Source organism: Hakea prostrata, chromosome 4 (genome assembly GCF_041222555.1).
Source record: "Hakea prostrata isolate BN-2017 chromosome 4, UWA_Hpros_2, whole genome shotgun sequence".
NCBI lineage: Eukaryota > Viridiplantae > Streptophyta > Magnoliopsida > Proteales > Proteaceae > Hakea > Hakea prostrata.
In genome coordinates this window covers 49,477,792-49,491,910 of record NC_142603.1, presented here as the reverse complement: position 1 = coordinate 49,491,910, position 14,119 = coordinate 49,477,792, and the positions used below count along the sequence as shown (strand labels likewise).

Here is a 14,119-nt window from a genome sequence, read left to right as displayed (position 1 = left end):
TAAAGTACATAACATTCAATATATAATTTCTAACTTCAAACATCAAACACAAAGTAATTGAAAATAAAAGGAAAGTACAACTCAGTGCCAAGAGGAGTGCCTCGGTGGATCCTTCCTGTGAGCTGAGTAGTACTATGCCTGTAACATCCTCTCCTCCAACCAACAAACATAGACATCTCATGGCATTTTATGCCTATGGTTGTCAATGTAATCTACAACTACAACTTTATAAGTATGGTCATCGACATGCCTAAGATAACCAATCTAAGGGAATACGAAATTTGGATAGGGAAGTCCGGATGGAGGTGGTATTTGTCGTGGTATTTGGGGAAACATGAAAGAAACAAAAAAAAAATTTGGGAAGCTATGAAACTTGCATGAAAAAGTCTAGGTTTCCATGACATTTCCATGAAATTTTCCAAGTTTCCATGAAATTTCCCATGTTTCCCATGAAGTTTGGGAATTTTTTTTTTCTCATAAACCAGCTGGTCCAACTAGGTTGAACCAGGTTTTGAGGTTTCGACGGTTTCAATCATAACTTGGGATTTTTTTTGGATCCCTAGTTTTTCGTTTTAATGTTCCCAAATTTCGAAATTTCGTAAGTTTCGACCGAATTTTGTTCTATGGTTACAAGAACTCTCACCCGAAACCCTAATTAGAAAATCTCAAATCTCTCAATGATGTGGTAGGCGAACATAAGATACATATATATAGACTCCAATCGGGTAAACAAGTTGACCCATCAATTCGGGTAGTATTGTACCATGGGGACTCCGCCTGCACCCCTCCACAAACCAAGATCAGTGCTAGGCCCAAGCCCTATATTTCCACCACAGATCTCCACAAACAAGTCATTCGGTTCACCCACCAAAATATGTTGGTGCGGGTCCATCTCCCAAATTAGGTACAAAAAATTCAAATCAAAACATAACAAATCTCCACCTTGACATGAATTCTCCCACAAAACTTAATAATCTTCATCTTCTCCAATAGGCCCTTCACAAGCTAAGCTCTAGTGCGACCAATTCCAATCAAGTCCAAGCAATGTTTGAACTTGCCAATACATAAAGGCTTTGTCAACATATTAGCCGGATTGTCTTCAATACCTGGATATTGTCTTCAACAACTACCTCTCTAACATAGTGATACCGAACATCAATGTGCTTCATCCTCTTATGATACATTTGATCTCTAGTCATGTTAATAGCACTTTGACTATCACAATAGACAACAGTCACCTCCTTAACCATGTTGAGTTCTCCAATCAAGCCTCTAAGCTAAATAGCTTCTTTGACTGCTTCAGTCACTGCCATATACTCTACTTTAGTAATAGATAATGCAATTTTAGCCTATAAAGTAGGCCTTCCAACTAACCGCACAACCTCCCAAAGTAAACACATATCCTATGAGTAACCTTCTTTTGTCAAGATCACCTGTATAATCTTAGTCAACATAGCCTGTCAACTTGTCACCATTCTTCCCAAACTTCAAACACACACTAGGGGTCCCCTTTAAATACTTAAGTATTCATTTCACTGCTTCATAATAAGTTTTACCTAGACATGACAAGTATCTACTTACCACACTAACTGCCTGTCAAATGTCAGGTCAAGTGCACACCATAGCATACATGATGAAACCAACTGCACTAGAGTATGGAACACATGACATATAACTCACCTTTTTATCTATCTGAGGTGACAGAGCAGCTGAAAGTCTAAAGCGAGATGCAATTGGAGTACTAACAAGTTTTGCATCTTTCATGCCAAAACGCTCCAACACCTTCTCTATGTATTTTTGTTGAGATAGCCATATCTTCCCTGCCTTTTTATCCCTCTTGATTTCCATACCAAGAATCTTTCTTGTTGCCCCCAAGTCTTTCATCTAAAATTCAATGCTTAACTATTGTTTCAACCTGATGATCTCATCCATATCTTTAGTAGCAATCAACATATAGTAGCAAATATATGACAGAACCATCAAAAAGTCTTCTAAAGTACACACAACAGTCATACTTACACCTATTCTAACCCAAAGTAACCATGACAGAATCAAACCTCTTATACCACTCCAGGAGACTGCTTCAAACCATATAAGGACTTTTTTAATAAGCGAACCTGGTCCTCCTTTCCTTTTACAAGGCTGATGCATATAAATATGTTCTTCTAGTTCACCATGCAAAAATGCAGTTTTCACATCAAGTTGCTCTAACTCCAAATTATGCATAACAACTAAAGAAGCAAAACACAAATGGAACTATGCTTAACAACAGATGAACACACATCATTAAAGTCAACACCTTGTACTTGACTATAGCTTTTTGCAACTAGCTGAGGCTTGTATGTAGCATCTCCATCACCTGTGGTGGATTCTTTCTTCTTATAGACACATTTGCAACTAACAATTTCCTTCCCCTTTAGGCGGCTTCACAAGCTCCTATGTCTGATTTTTATAAAGAGACTTAATTTCCTCATTCATAACCAACAACCACTATAAAGAATCTACTGAAAAAAAATAGCTTCTAGTTATGTTGCAGGTTCACGGTTATCAATTGTATCTCCAACAGACAATGCATAAGCAATAATTACAGCATACTCATATTTTAGTGGTGGCCTAATGTTCCTCTGGCCTATTTCTGGCAATGTTGTACTCCTCTTCTTGTTTCCTTAAAGCACCTTTTTCTTCAGTAAAAGTGGATGGCAAAACTGGAGTTTGATTGTGCTTTCATTAAAGACGAATCATCCACATCAAACTACACCTTTTTCCTAGAATTTTTTTAACTTCCATCAATGTGAATATAGGTTTCTTTTCTAGAATTAAACATAGCAAACTCATCAAAAGTTACATATCTGCTAATAATAAATTTAGGATTATGTGTATTAGGACACCATAACCTGAATCCCTTAACTCCAAATACATATCCAAGAAAGATACACTTCTTAGCCCTAAGTTCCAACTTCCCATCATTTACATGTGCATGCAAGACGTTTAAAAATTTTTAAATTACTGTAATCAGCAGGATTACCAAACCATACCTCCTCTTGAGTTTTGCACTCAATAGTCGTGCAAGGAGACTTATTCACTAACCATGTTGCTGTGTTTCTTGCTTCCCCCCAAAACTCCTTGCCAAGTCCTGCATTTGATAACATACGCCTTGCCTTTCCTAACAAGGTTCTATTCATACGCATTGCAACTCCATTCTGCTGAAGTGCCTTTCAAAATTGTATGGTGTCTTGCAATTCAATCATCCTTCACAAATTATTAGGCCATTGTATGTTCTCAATCTTTTAATTTGCACCCTCTTTGCTTCTCAATCAAAATATTTCATTGCTTGAAAGTAACAAATACTTTGTTTTTGTGCTTCAAGAAGTAAACCCAGACCTTCCTAAAATAATCATCAATAAAGATAAGTAAATACCTGACACCGGTTCCCTTTGAAAGAAGCTTGGATGGTCCCCATAGATCTGAATGGATGTAGTCCAAAGTTTCTTTGGTCCTGAGAATAGCAGTACTTACTGAAACTGACTCTCTTCTGCTTCTCGAACACAGAATGCTCACAAAACTCCATTTTTCCTGTACTATGACCACACAATAGACCCCACCCCTTTTGCTCAACACTCAACCATCCCTCTTTTACTCATATGGCCTAATCTCATGTGTCATAATTTTGTAGTATATGAATTAGAAACTGATGAAGCTATTGCAACAGATCCAATGACTATAGTAGCTTGCAACGCATACAAATTGCCAACCTTCTTTCCTTTCATTAATAAGAGAGCACCCTTCCTGACCTTCATGACTCCACCTGCAGCTATGTATTCGCGCCCCTTTGTATCAAAAGTGCCTAAGCTGATGAAGTTTTTCTTCAACTCAAGAACATGCCAGACATCAGTTAGAGTTCTGATAATACCATCATGCAACCTGATTCTGATATTTTCCTTCCTAACTGTCTTTGAAGGAGAATTATTCCCCATCAATACAACTATACTTCGAAAAGACTCATAAGTAAAGAACCACTCTTGGTTAAGGCACATATGGTGGGAAAACCCAGAATCAAGGATCCATTCATCTTGTGATCTAACTTTGTCATTGAATACCAATAGCATCTCAAAATCACTCCCATCTTCAGCAACACTAACCTCTGCAATATTTTTCTTTCTTTGGTTGGTTGGCACCACCACTTGCTTCCTGTTAGTTTTGAAGCTTGTAGCACCCAAATTTGATATGCCCATTTTCCTTGCAATAATTACAAGTTAAGTTTTTGCTCTTTGATTATGACCTAGACTTCTTGTCACTGTCCAAATTCCTCTCAGTAGTTTTACCCCTAACCGTCAAACCAACACCTTCAGATTTTGTTGATGCCAATTCATCATCAATTTTCTGTTTACTCAGAAGATCCGTTTTGACATTTGCAACTGAGGTTGTCTCTACCATAGATTATGGTGTCTCTAAAGTGATTGTATGAAGGAGGCAGTGAACATAACAATAATAGGGCTAAATCTTCATCCTCAATTTTAAAATCTATCTTTTGCAGATAAGTAACGATAGAGTTAAAAGTAGCAATATGAGATTTGAGAAAAGTATCTTCACCCATACGCAAAGTATATAAATGTTGCTTTAACCTCAACCTGTTGGTGAGGGATTTCGTGAATGTACTACTTTCCAACGCTGACCACCTAGTCATTGTCTTATCTAAGAGAATTCTTGCAAAACTTTGTTCGACAGGCATAACTGAATTGCGGTGACGGCTCGATCATCCACACCACTCCAATCGTCTTCAGACATAACCACAGGTTTCTTTGTCTTTCCAAAAATGGTCTTTTCATTCCTTGCTCCGGACTTGCCATAAATTGAAATTGATGCTCCCGACGAATTTTCAATATCGTATTTCATTGATAGAAGACATGGATGTAAAAATCAAAAATAACCAGCTCTGATACTAGTTGTTTAAAACAAACACCACGAAATAGCAAAGCGAAACAGAAACAAAACGAAAACACACACAGATTTAACGTGGTTCACACACCAATGCAGTATGCTACGTCCATGGGCGAAGAATAAAAGTTTGCAAAAGGAGATCTCACAACCAATCGCCAAGAACGGCATTCCAAGAACTCTCACCCAAAACCCTAATTGAAAAATCCCAGATCTCTCAATAATGTGGTAGGCGAACATAAAATACATACATATGCATTCCAATTGGGTAAATGAGTTGACCCCGGGTTGATACAAATATATAGACTCCAATCAAGTAAATGGGTCGACTCATCGAGTCGGGTCGTACTATAACTCGAGGGCTTCACCCACCAAAATACGTTGGTGCAGGTCCATCGGATACAAAATTTGGGTTAGTACATAACAAAACCCTTTCTACTTTTATCCATAAAGTTGAGAAGCCCAATTTTGGCCAATATCCCTTTACAATGTCAGTCTCAAGATCATCACTAAGTGATACTAATAGGCTAAAGGAAATCATGCCCGGTCTGGTGTCACCCAATCAAGTCAACTTAGTGCCAAGTTGCCAAATATAGGAAAACATCATTATTGCATAGGAGGAGTTTCAATCGATGAGGAAGAAAGGGAAGAAGGGATATTACTAACTATTGTTAACCTCATTATTGCATAAGAGAACATCATTATTGTTACCCTCCTATTAACTATTGTTTCCTAGACTTTGATTCTATTTTGAGAGGTTTGTACAGCCAATTTTCAAGTTCCTGAGTGGAGCTTTTGACTTGGGATCCATTAAGGAGGGTTTTATAGTTGTTCCTAAGTATTCCCCCACCACCCACCCCCACTCTACCAACTCTCTCTCTCTCTCCCAACCCTCCCTCCCCCCCAAATTCTTTTCTTTATTTAGTGTTTATTTTTCTTATCCCTTCTCTCTTCTTTCTTTCTTTTGTATTATATACTAAGAAATCCAGATATGAACAAAATTTATTTATATTCCTTTCTCCTGCCCAACCAATAAGCAAATTGATACTAATTTTTTTCTTTTTAACTCTATTACCCACTCCCATATATTCAAGTTGATTAATCTACTTAAATCTAACCCTGCTCCTAATCAAAACCATAACATTGGCTTGTAATTATCTTTCATTTGTATCAATACATATATCATTGCATTTTGTTTATCAGCACCTCACCTATTTGATTACGAATTCATTCTTCAAGAATGACCAAAATTCATACCCTCTCATTGGATTGGGATTTTTTTTGCCTTGTATGAAGTATCTTAATAAATAGTGATTGTTCAAAAATAAATCACATCCACGTGAGGAAGTGAGGGGGGGACTACTTTCCATCACCTTTCTATACCTTCACTATCTGGACATCCAAAAAGTTATAAAGAGTTGGGCCTCCATATCAAGGAAAAAAGGCGATTGAAAGTAGTTTATTGAACATCCTAAGAACAGGTTACTCCTGCAGGTGTGAAGTGTGGAACCAAATCAAATTATTAACTAAAAATCATGAGTTTATCTCATGGAAGAGCTTACAAGTGGATCATATCTTTTCGCCCTCCCTAATGCAACCTTCAAGCGCTCATAAGTAATGCATTCAGATACAAAATAAATAAGCATTGCATCAACATACAAAGTTGCATTCTATACTATAAAACCTAACTTATTCCAAATAAATTTATAAAGTGAACGCAATATGCAACAGGCAGATATCCAATATGGAAAAATCCAAGGAAGACTATAAATCTCTAGAAAATATGATAATCCGGTGAGATTAGAGGAGCTGGAAATCATTCACCTTGATATCACTTGATATGGCAAGGACTGCTCCTTCCCACTCATTTTCATGTGCTGGCATATCTGATACACTCAAAACAAATAGAAAAATCTATGAATATATTATTCAGAAGGCGTCAACTGATCAATCAGCTAGCATTTTCAAGTTAACAGACTCAAACTTACCACGTATAGTTTCATTGCCAGTTTCGCAGGCTCGTCTTTTGACTCCTGAATAAGTTTTTGCAGAAACTTAGCTGCCTCCACTTCAACATGTTGTGAAGCTGCCATCTCATTATAACTGCAGGAAAAGAAAAGAAAAGAAGAAGAAAAAAAAATCACCAGTTTCGAATAAAGAGTGTAAATGGAAAATCTACCACCCGTACATTACAGGTCATTTCAGCTCAAATCATATTTCCTAGGGTTTCAGATACTTCCACAATACATTTCGGTTTTGCATGGCTCTCAAAATCGGTAATCCACAATTATCACAAGTACCTAGCTCAAGCAGATATTCCTGAAGACAAATTTAAAGGTGAGGGAAGCCGTCCAGAGTTTTGGAACCGATAAATCAGAGGAGGGAGGGGAAATAGCATACGTAAATTTATCACTGCTAAGCTGGTTGGTCACCAGGGAGAAATAAAACCCTACTCTAAACCAATAAATCCAGCAACGCGCCGGCGATGAACCAAAAGCAAATCGCCATGAATTTTCTTCTACCCACTAAGGAAGGAAAACACAGACGAAAACAAGAATTTGTCTATGAGAGTAAACCAAGTCAAAACTCATAGAAAAGCTAGTGAACTTCCAATGATCCGAATTTCAGAGAAAGAAAGTGAGATTTACCTGCAAAACGCGGATACGATCCACGCTCCTCTTGCGTTTGCTTATACTGCCTCTTCTTTCTTTTTGTGTTTTTTCTCTGTTTTTTTGGTGAAACGTTTGCTTATACTACTGCCATGAGGAAGGAAAAGGAAAGAACGAAACGGGCGAAATATATCTTTTCTTTTTTCTCTTTTTCTTTTTTTTCTTTTACTTTTTTTTAAGAGAGACACGGGCGAAATATAAAACACGGACGAAATATATCATGAAATCGTAACCCGCAAGCTATCAAATTACATGGCCTCGCAGGTTTTCCCACCGTAGATCCTCCAAATATCCGATCAATCAATACCACTTTGAGGAATTTGTCAGCATTTCAGATATGGTATCAGATCTTTCCCGGGTTGTATCAGAAAAATAAAATTCTTTTTGTAAGATCAGAAAAATAATATTCATTCATGTGGGATGTGGAGTATGTTGGTGCGGTAAGATGCATCGTAATGATTTTATTGTTTTGACCATGGAGGGTTTCTTACCTAAAATAAAAAAAAATAGACCATGGAGGGTAGCATAGTCAATTAGTCATTTTAGATGAGAAAAAGAAAGATCACAAAATTAACCAATATGGGGTTTAAGCCTAAAGGGCGTAGAATTTATCTTCATTTTTGCCGTAAGAAAATTAATCAATACTTAGTCAATGGTGGATTAGTAAAGTAGTTAAAGGCTCAACCTCCTACTGAGAGGTCTTGGGTTCACATCCATTCAACGGCATTAATATTTTCATCCTCATATTGGTATATAGAAAGCTCCTATTTCCAAAAAAAATCAAAAATGATTTTGCATATTATATTTTATGTAAGAAGCACAACAGCAACTCTTGACATAGCATCGAGGAAAAATGGTTGCGCCACCCATGTGATTTGTGGTCTTACAAAACTACATATATGCATAAATCATGCTATATAACTACCAAATTGGATCCACTTGCTAATGTAGTCAACACCACCACTTTGATTTCCCAAATCTTTACCATTAGGCTGCGTTTGTTTGCTGGAATAAATGTGGGGTGGGAAAATTATTGTAAAAAACAAATTTTTCCTACTTTTCCTTTAAATCTTAAAAGTGCATATTGTTTGATTGTTTTGGGTGAAAAAGTTAGACAATTAAATAAATTTGTCTCGATAATGTGGCAACCCAACTTTCTCACCTCAAACATTTTCAAACCCCACAAAATATATGGGACTTTATGGAAAAGTGTGAAAAAATAAAATGTGGAACCCACAATTAACACTTTTCCACACTTTCTTTTCTTTTCATTTCATTCTCCCTCACCCCACTACACATGGAGCCCTACATGTTTTCCCCCCCCTTTTTTCCCACCCCACCTTTGCAAACAAACGCAACCTTAAGGTAGTCGAATTCCATGATATTTACCTTAGTCTCCCTTCTACCTTCGGTAAATCTAGGCGAGAGACAATTAATTAAATCAAGGAAATACTCGATGCAAAAATCACAGGTTGCCAAGCAACCTTCTTTTCAGCCACAGAGAATGAAACCCTAATCAAGCATGTTGTACCTACTGCCTCTCCCCATGTATGTCTACCTCCCTCGTCCCAAAATGCATGAGCCCAAAATTAAATCAATCCATAAAACACTTTTGGTATAAAACAAAAACAAAGGGTCAAGTATTCAATTTTCTAGGTGAACAAAATGAGGAGGCTTAGGCTTTTTAGACTCATGTCTGTCTCTCTTAGCTAAACAAAGTGGAGGCTTCTGCACAACAAGAATAAACTTCGGGTTAAAGTTCTTAAAGCAAGATACTTCCTCAAAAATTATATCATGGAAGGACAAAAAGGGAGTAAGAATTCCTTTAATAGTTGGAGTTGCCTCCACCGTGGCCTTGATCTATTATGAAGAGGTACAAGTTGCGTTGTATCAAATCCTAGAGGAAGGTTTTTGCCAACTAAATGCACTATCTGAAGCAACATGTCATTTACCACTATATAACTTGAAGCCACTAGAGATACTATACTTTTTTTTTATTTTCTTTTCTTTTCTTTTTTTCTTTTTAATACGAAAAAAAGTTTAAAATTACTTAGGATAGCAACTACAAATAGTAGAAGTATCTATTACATTTAATGTCTTCTTGTATTATATGGAGGATTTTGATGCTAAATAGGTGAACCATTGTTGGAGTGTGGTATGACTAAACCTATTAAGGCTAGTACCCTTAATACAAAAAGTTAGATATACCAAAATCGAGACATAAGCTGTTGGCCAATTTTTGTGTTTCAGTGGCGAAAGTAGATCAATCACTTCTTCTTCATTGCACAATATCTCATATAGTTGAATATTGGAGAGTTGTGCTTTGTCTATTTGGTCCTTTAACCCAATCAAGAGTGCTTTAGTGGTATTTCCCTTCCCTAATCCTCCCGTGTTGACATACTTTAGCTGTCATTCCCAAAAAAATCCCACACTCCATCCGACATTGTTCAACTATGAGTTATGTACCCTTGCACACATCAAGATTGGTAATTGACTAAAGTTAGTCGAGCATTTACAAAAGTAGATATTTGGTTTATAAATCTTTACTTGTGTCCAACTGTGTGTGGTTTCTTGTGTTTTGAGTTTTAGATCTTGGATCCAATTTGAGATGTTATTTAAAACTCTATTGGGGTTGGGCACATTCTTATTAAAGATTTTGTTATTCCGTTATTTCCAAACAAAATAACATGTGATTATAAAGACCTATACCAACCATCTTTCAAATGATTTGTCAAGACTAAAATCAAGGATGAAAGATTTGCATAGGTCACTAATGGATGTATGTGTACGTCTTTCCGTTTTGAGTCCTAGAGGACCCACCACCGAGATCCTCTTTGTTCATTCACAAGAAAGAAATATATGCCAAAGAGATTCCTCAATTTCCACAAAGCTTGCATACAAGAGATATTGGTGTTCATTGAGCGATAATTGCCTTAACTAGTAGTCATGCATTTATAAGACGCCAAAAGAAAATCTTAAATTTGGGGTGTAGGGGAGATTTCCAAAAAAACTTCTACCATATGGTGAGAGTATTTGGTTGGGAAGTCATTCTTATTTGTATCAGGGCTTTCTCTACCTATTTGACAAAGAAATCTCCATTGCTCAAAATAATATACACCCAAGTATTAGTTTCATTGGATACGTTTATATTGGAAATATGAGAAAGTTGAAGGGTTCGAGGAAAAGGTAACCCCTGTTAACACTATTGATTGAATTTGCCACTTGATCCATAGTTGAATTTATTGCCCAAAGCTTGATATCAAGTGTTGTGTATATTTGATCATCTGGATTTTTTATCCATGGATCAAACCAAAACGATGTGTTAGTCCCATTACCTGTCTTTCTCCATACCATTTTTTCAAGTTTTGGAATGATCCCACAAATGCTATTCCATGTGTGAAAACCAGCCCTAAACCTAGCCTAGACACCTTGTCTATTTTGGGATAAATAAGTGTCTTGTGGATATTAGATCTATAAGTGGGACCCAGAGTTCAACGTGGATAGGTTTAGAAAATCCTAGAAAGTCAGGTTGGACATCTCCCTTAGTGTAGATCCGAAGACCTGAAGTAAAGGAAAAAGGCTTGTGGGCCATCTCAGTTGAAGACATGGTGTTTGAACCCAAACCCATAAAAAATTAATGATGGAATTCCCTATTTGAAAACCTTGTATAATTTGGAGATGAAATGCACCTTGATGAAGAGAAGATTGGTTGATGACCTTAGAGCTTGGTTAGACATGATTTGAAGGCATTTCTTTATACTATGTAAGTTATAGTTTGTGTGTCTAAAAGCTCATTCGATTTCGATACGAGAAAGGCCCTCAATTCCCTGACTTAGGCTTTGCTGACTGTTGGGTCGACTGGGTCAATCTACCCAGCCAATCAACCCAAGGATACTCAATTCGAGCAGAATCTTCTGTTTAGGTTTATATTGCTATATATACCATAGGACTTTGTATTTTCAGTATCCCTAGCCTCCAAAACACGTAGAGAACGAAATGAACTCCTCTCCAAACATCCAAGAGTGTGGAGGAAGATAAAACCATGCAACTTTCAAGTTCTCTCTCTTGTTCTTCAATCAAAGGTTAGTAATCACTCTAATATGTTATTGATTCATTCTTACTATGATCATTCTATTCTTTGAACTGAGATTATGAAGAAGATGTTGCATCCTTGCAATCATATCTTCTACAATCTCCATTCATTCTCTTATGCTATGATCTTCATATTCAATTCTAACCATGATTCTTATGTTTTCTACATGCATCTATAATCATATTCTTATTATGATTTCTCTAGCATTATAGATGCATCTCCATGATCATTCATACTCTTGATTTACTGTATTAGTCTACTAGAATGAGATTTCATCATCTTTAGTCATTCTTTTTCATTCACAGCTTGTTTTCAATGAAAACTATGATTTCTACCAAATTAGAAAGTATGATTCTAAATTAGTAAGTATTGGTTTTGATCAGTGTTTGATGTATAAACTATGCTTGATAGTCTTAGATTACTGTTTTAGAGATTCCCTCCAAGTTTAGTAGAGTTTCGAATCTCGTAGAATAGGTTTCGGATAAAAAATATAATTTTGGATGCGCACTGTTTACTGGGCAGTGCCTAGGTCGATTAGACCAATCCACCCAGCCAATCTACCCGCAATGACAGCAACTCCGTTTTTTATCCGTTTCGACTCCAATCTTTAGGAATTGCTTCTTATGACCTATACATGTTTTGTCAAGCTTGTTTAGGTGATTTTGGATATGTTCTCTAATATCTTATTTGAAGACTATAAGTTCGGATTACGAGGTGAGTATTCCAATTCACAATATGCCTACTTGCATGCCTTTATATATTATGACATGAATGCATGATTTAACTACTTATGTTTGGTTTCTTTTACATCATGATACTTCTGCAACTACAGTTGTGAAATCTAGCCCTATCCTAACCCTGACCTTGACCCGGAAACCCGGTTGTTTGTAGGTCCGAAGACCCAGAGTAAAGGAAGAAGCCAACTATGGACCATCTTAGTGGAAGACATGGTATTTGACCCATAACCCATGGAAGTTGATAATGGTGTTCCATACTTGGAAGTTTGTTCATAACTATAAAGGAAGTTGCAACTTGTTGAAGATGAGTCAAGTTGATGGACTTGAAGTATAGTTAGACATGATTCGAAGGCATTTTTCTATACTAGGCAAGCCACATGTTGTGTTGGGAGAAGCTCATTAGGTTTGGACTTGAGTTGGGCCTTCAATTCCTTGTTTGGGCCTTGTTGACCAGCTTGGTCGACTGGGTGGTCAATTGGGCCAATCGACCAACAGAGTCAGAAATTCGAGAAAATCCTCTGTTTAGGGTTTTTCACTTTCTATTTAAGTAAACTTCATATTTCTTAGTATCCTCTGCCTCCAAAACTCTCAGAGAACATGGGAAGACTCTCTCAAAGCTTTCCTTGATGAACTCGAAGAACTTTTGCAAGATCTCAAGCCTCTCAAGTCCGATTCTTCGATCTAAAGTTAGTGATCTCTTATGTGTTGTGATTTATCCTTCTATGATCTTATTCTTGATTGAGACTATGAAGAAGATGTTGCATCCTTGCAACCATCTCCTTCCATTCTCAAGGTTTAATGACATTACATTGATCTTCACCATGATCCTTGTAAAACCCTAATGAAACCATGATCTCCCTTTTCGACTCAATTTCTTAGCATGATTAGATCTGTTTTTTCATGATGGAATTGTATATGACTTCTGATTATCTCCTACTAGGATGAGATCTGATCATTTATAGTTTTCCCATGGATGCATAGTATATTTTTCATTGAAAACTAGGGTTTTTACCAAATTGGAGAGTCATGGTTTTAAATTGGTAGGTAGTGTTCTGGTCAATGTTAGTGGCTAATCTATACTCCTTCAGTGTTAGGTTATTGTTCTAAAGGTTTCCTCCAAGTTCCATAGAGTTTTGGATCTTGTAAATTGAGTTTCGGATCAAAATCCTTTTTTTTTGCTTCGTACTAACTCAGTTGGTCGACTGGGTCAGTAGACCAACCAATCGACCAAGCAAGTCAGTAGCTCTTTTTTTCACTCGATTTGATTTGTTTGATCTCCAATCTTTTAGGCCTATTTTCTAATGTTGTATCTATAATTGTTTAGGGTTTATTTGCTAGGTTTGGAACCTCTCTCTTTGATATTTGGATAATCATCAACGCTATTTAAGGTAACATAGATTGCGTGTATTATAGTTTATAATATCGGAAACTCTTAGATTCGCTACTGATATTGTACTTTATAATTATGATGTACTGCTGTAAGTACAGTAGCACTTTACTTATATTTTCTCTTTCATTACTCAAGTATATATGTATGTTGTTTAATGAATTGATCATGCTTTTACAAATTATTTTATACGATGAGATGTCGGTTATATGATGTCCCTCACTCTATCCGACTATGCATACCTTTTCTCCTTTCGCCCTTTTGAAATCAATCGATCTCGTCTTTGGCTATCATAAAA

General features: G+C 36.7%; 1 protein-coding gene across 1 annotated transcript in view; it reads right to left on the bottom strand.

Moving 5' to 3' along the window:
* The window catches only part of SYD (P-loop containing nucleoside triphosphate hydrolases superfamily protein), a 50,539-nt gene extending 42,747 nt beyond the window's left edge, over positions 1 to 7,792 (bottom strand). The window contains 3 exon segments of the mRNA XM_089153370.1: positions 6,760 to 6,821; positions 6,924 to 7,038; positions 7,584 to 7,792. Of these exon segments, the coding sequence (XP_089009496.1) occupies positions 6,760 to 6,821; positions 6,924 to 7,028 (167 nt within the window). The 5' untranslated portion in view covers positions 7,029 to 7,038; positions 7,584 to 7,792.
* Between the last annotated feature and the right edge of the window lie 6,327 nt (positions 7,793 to 14,119).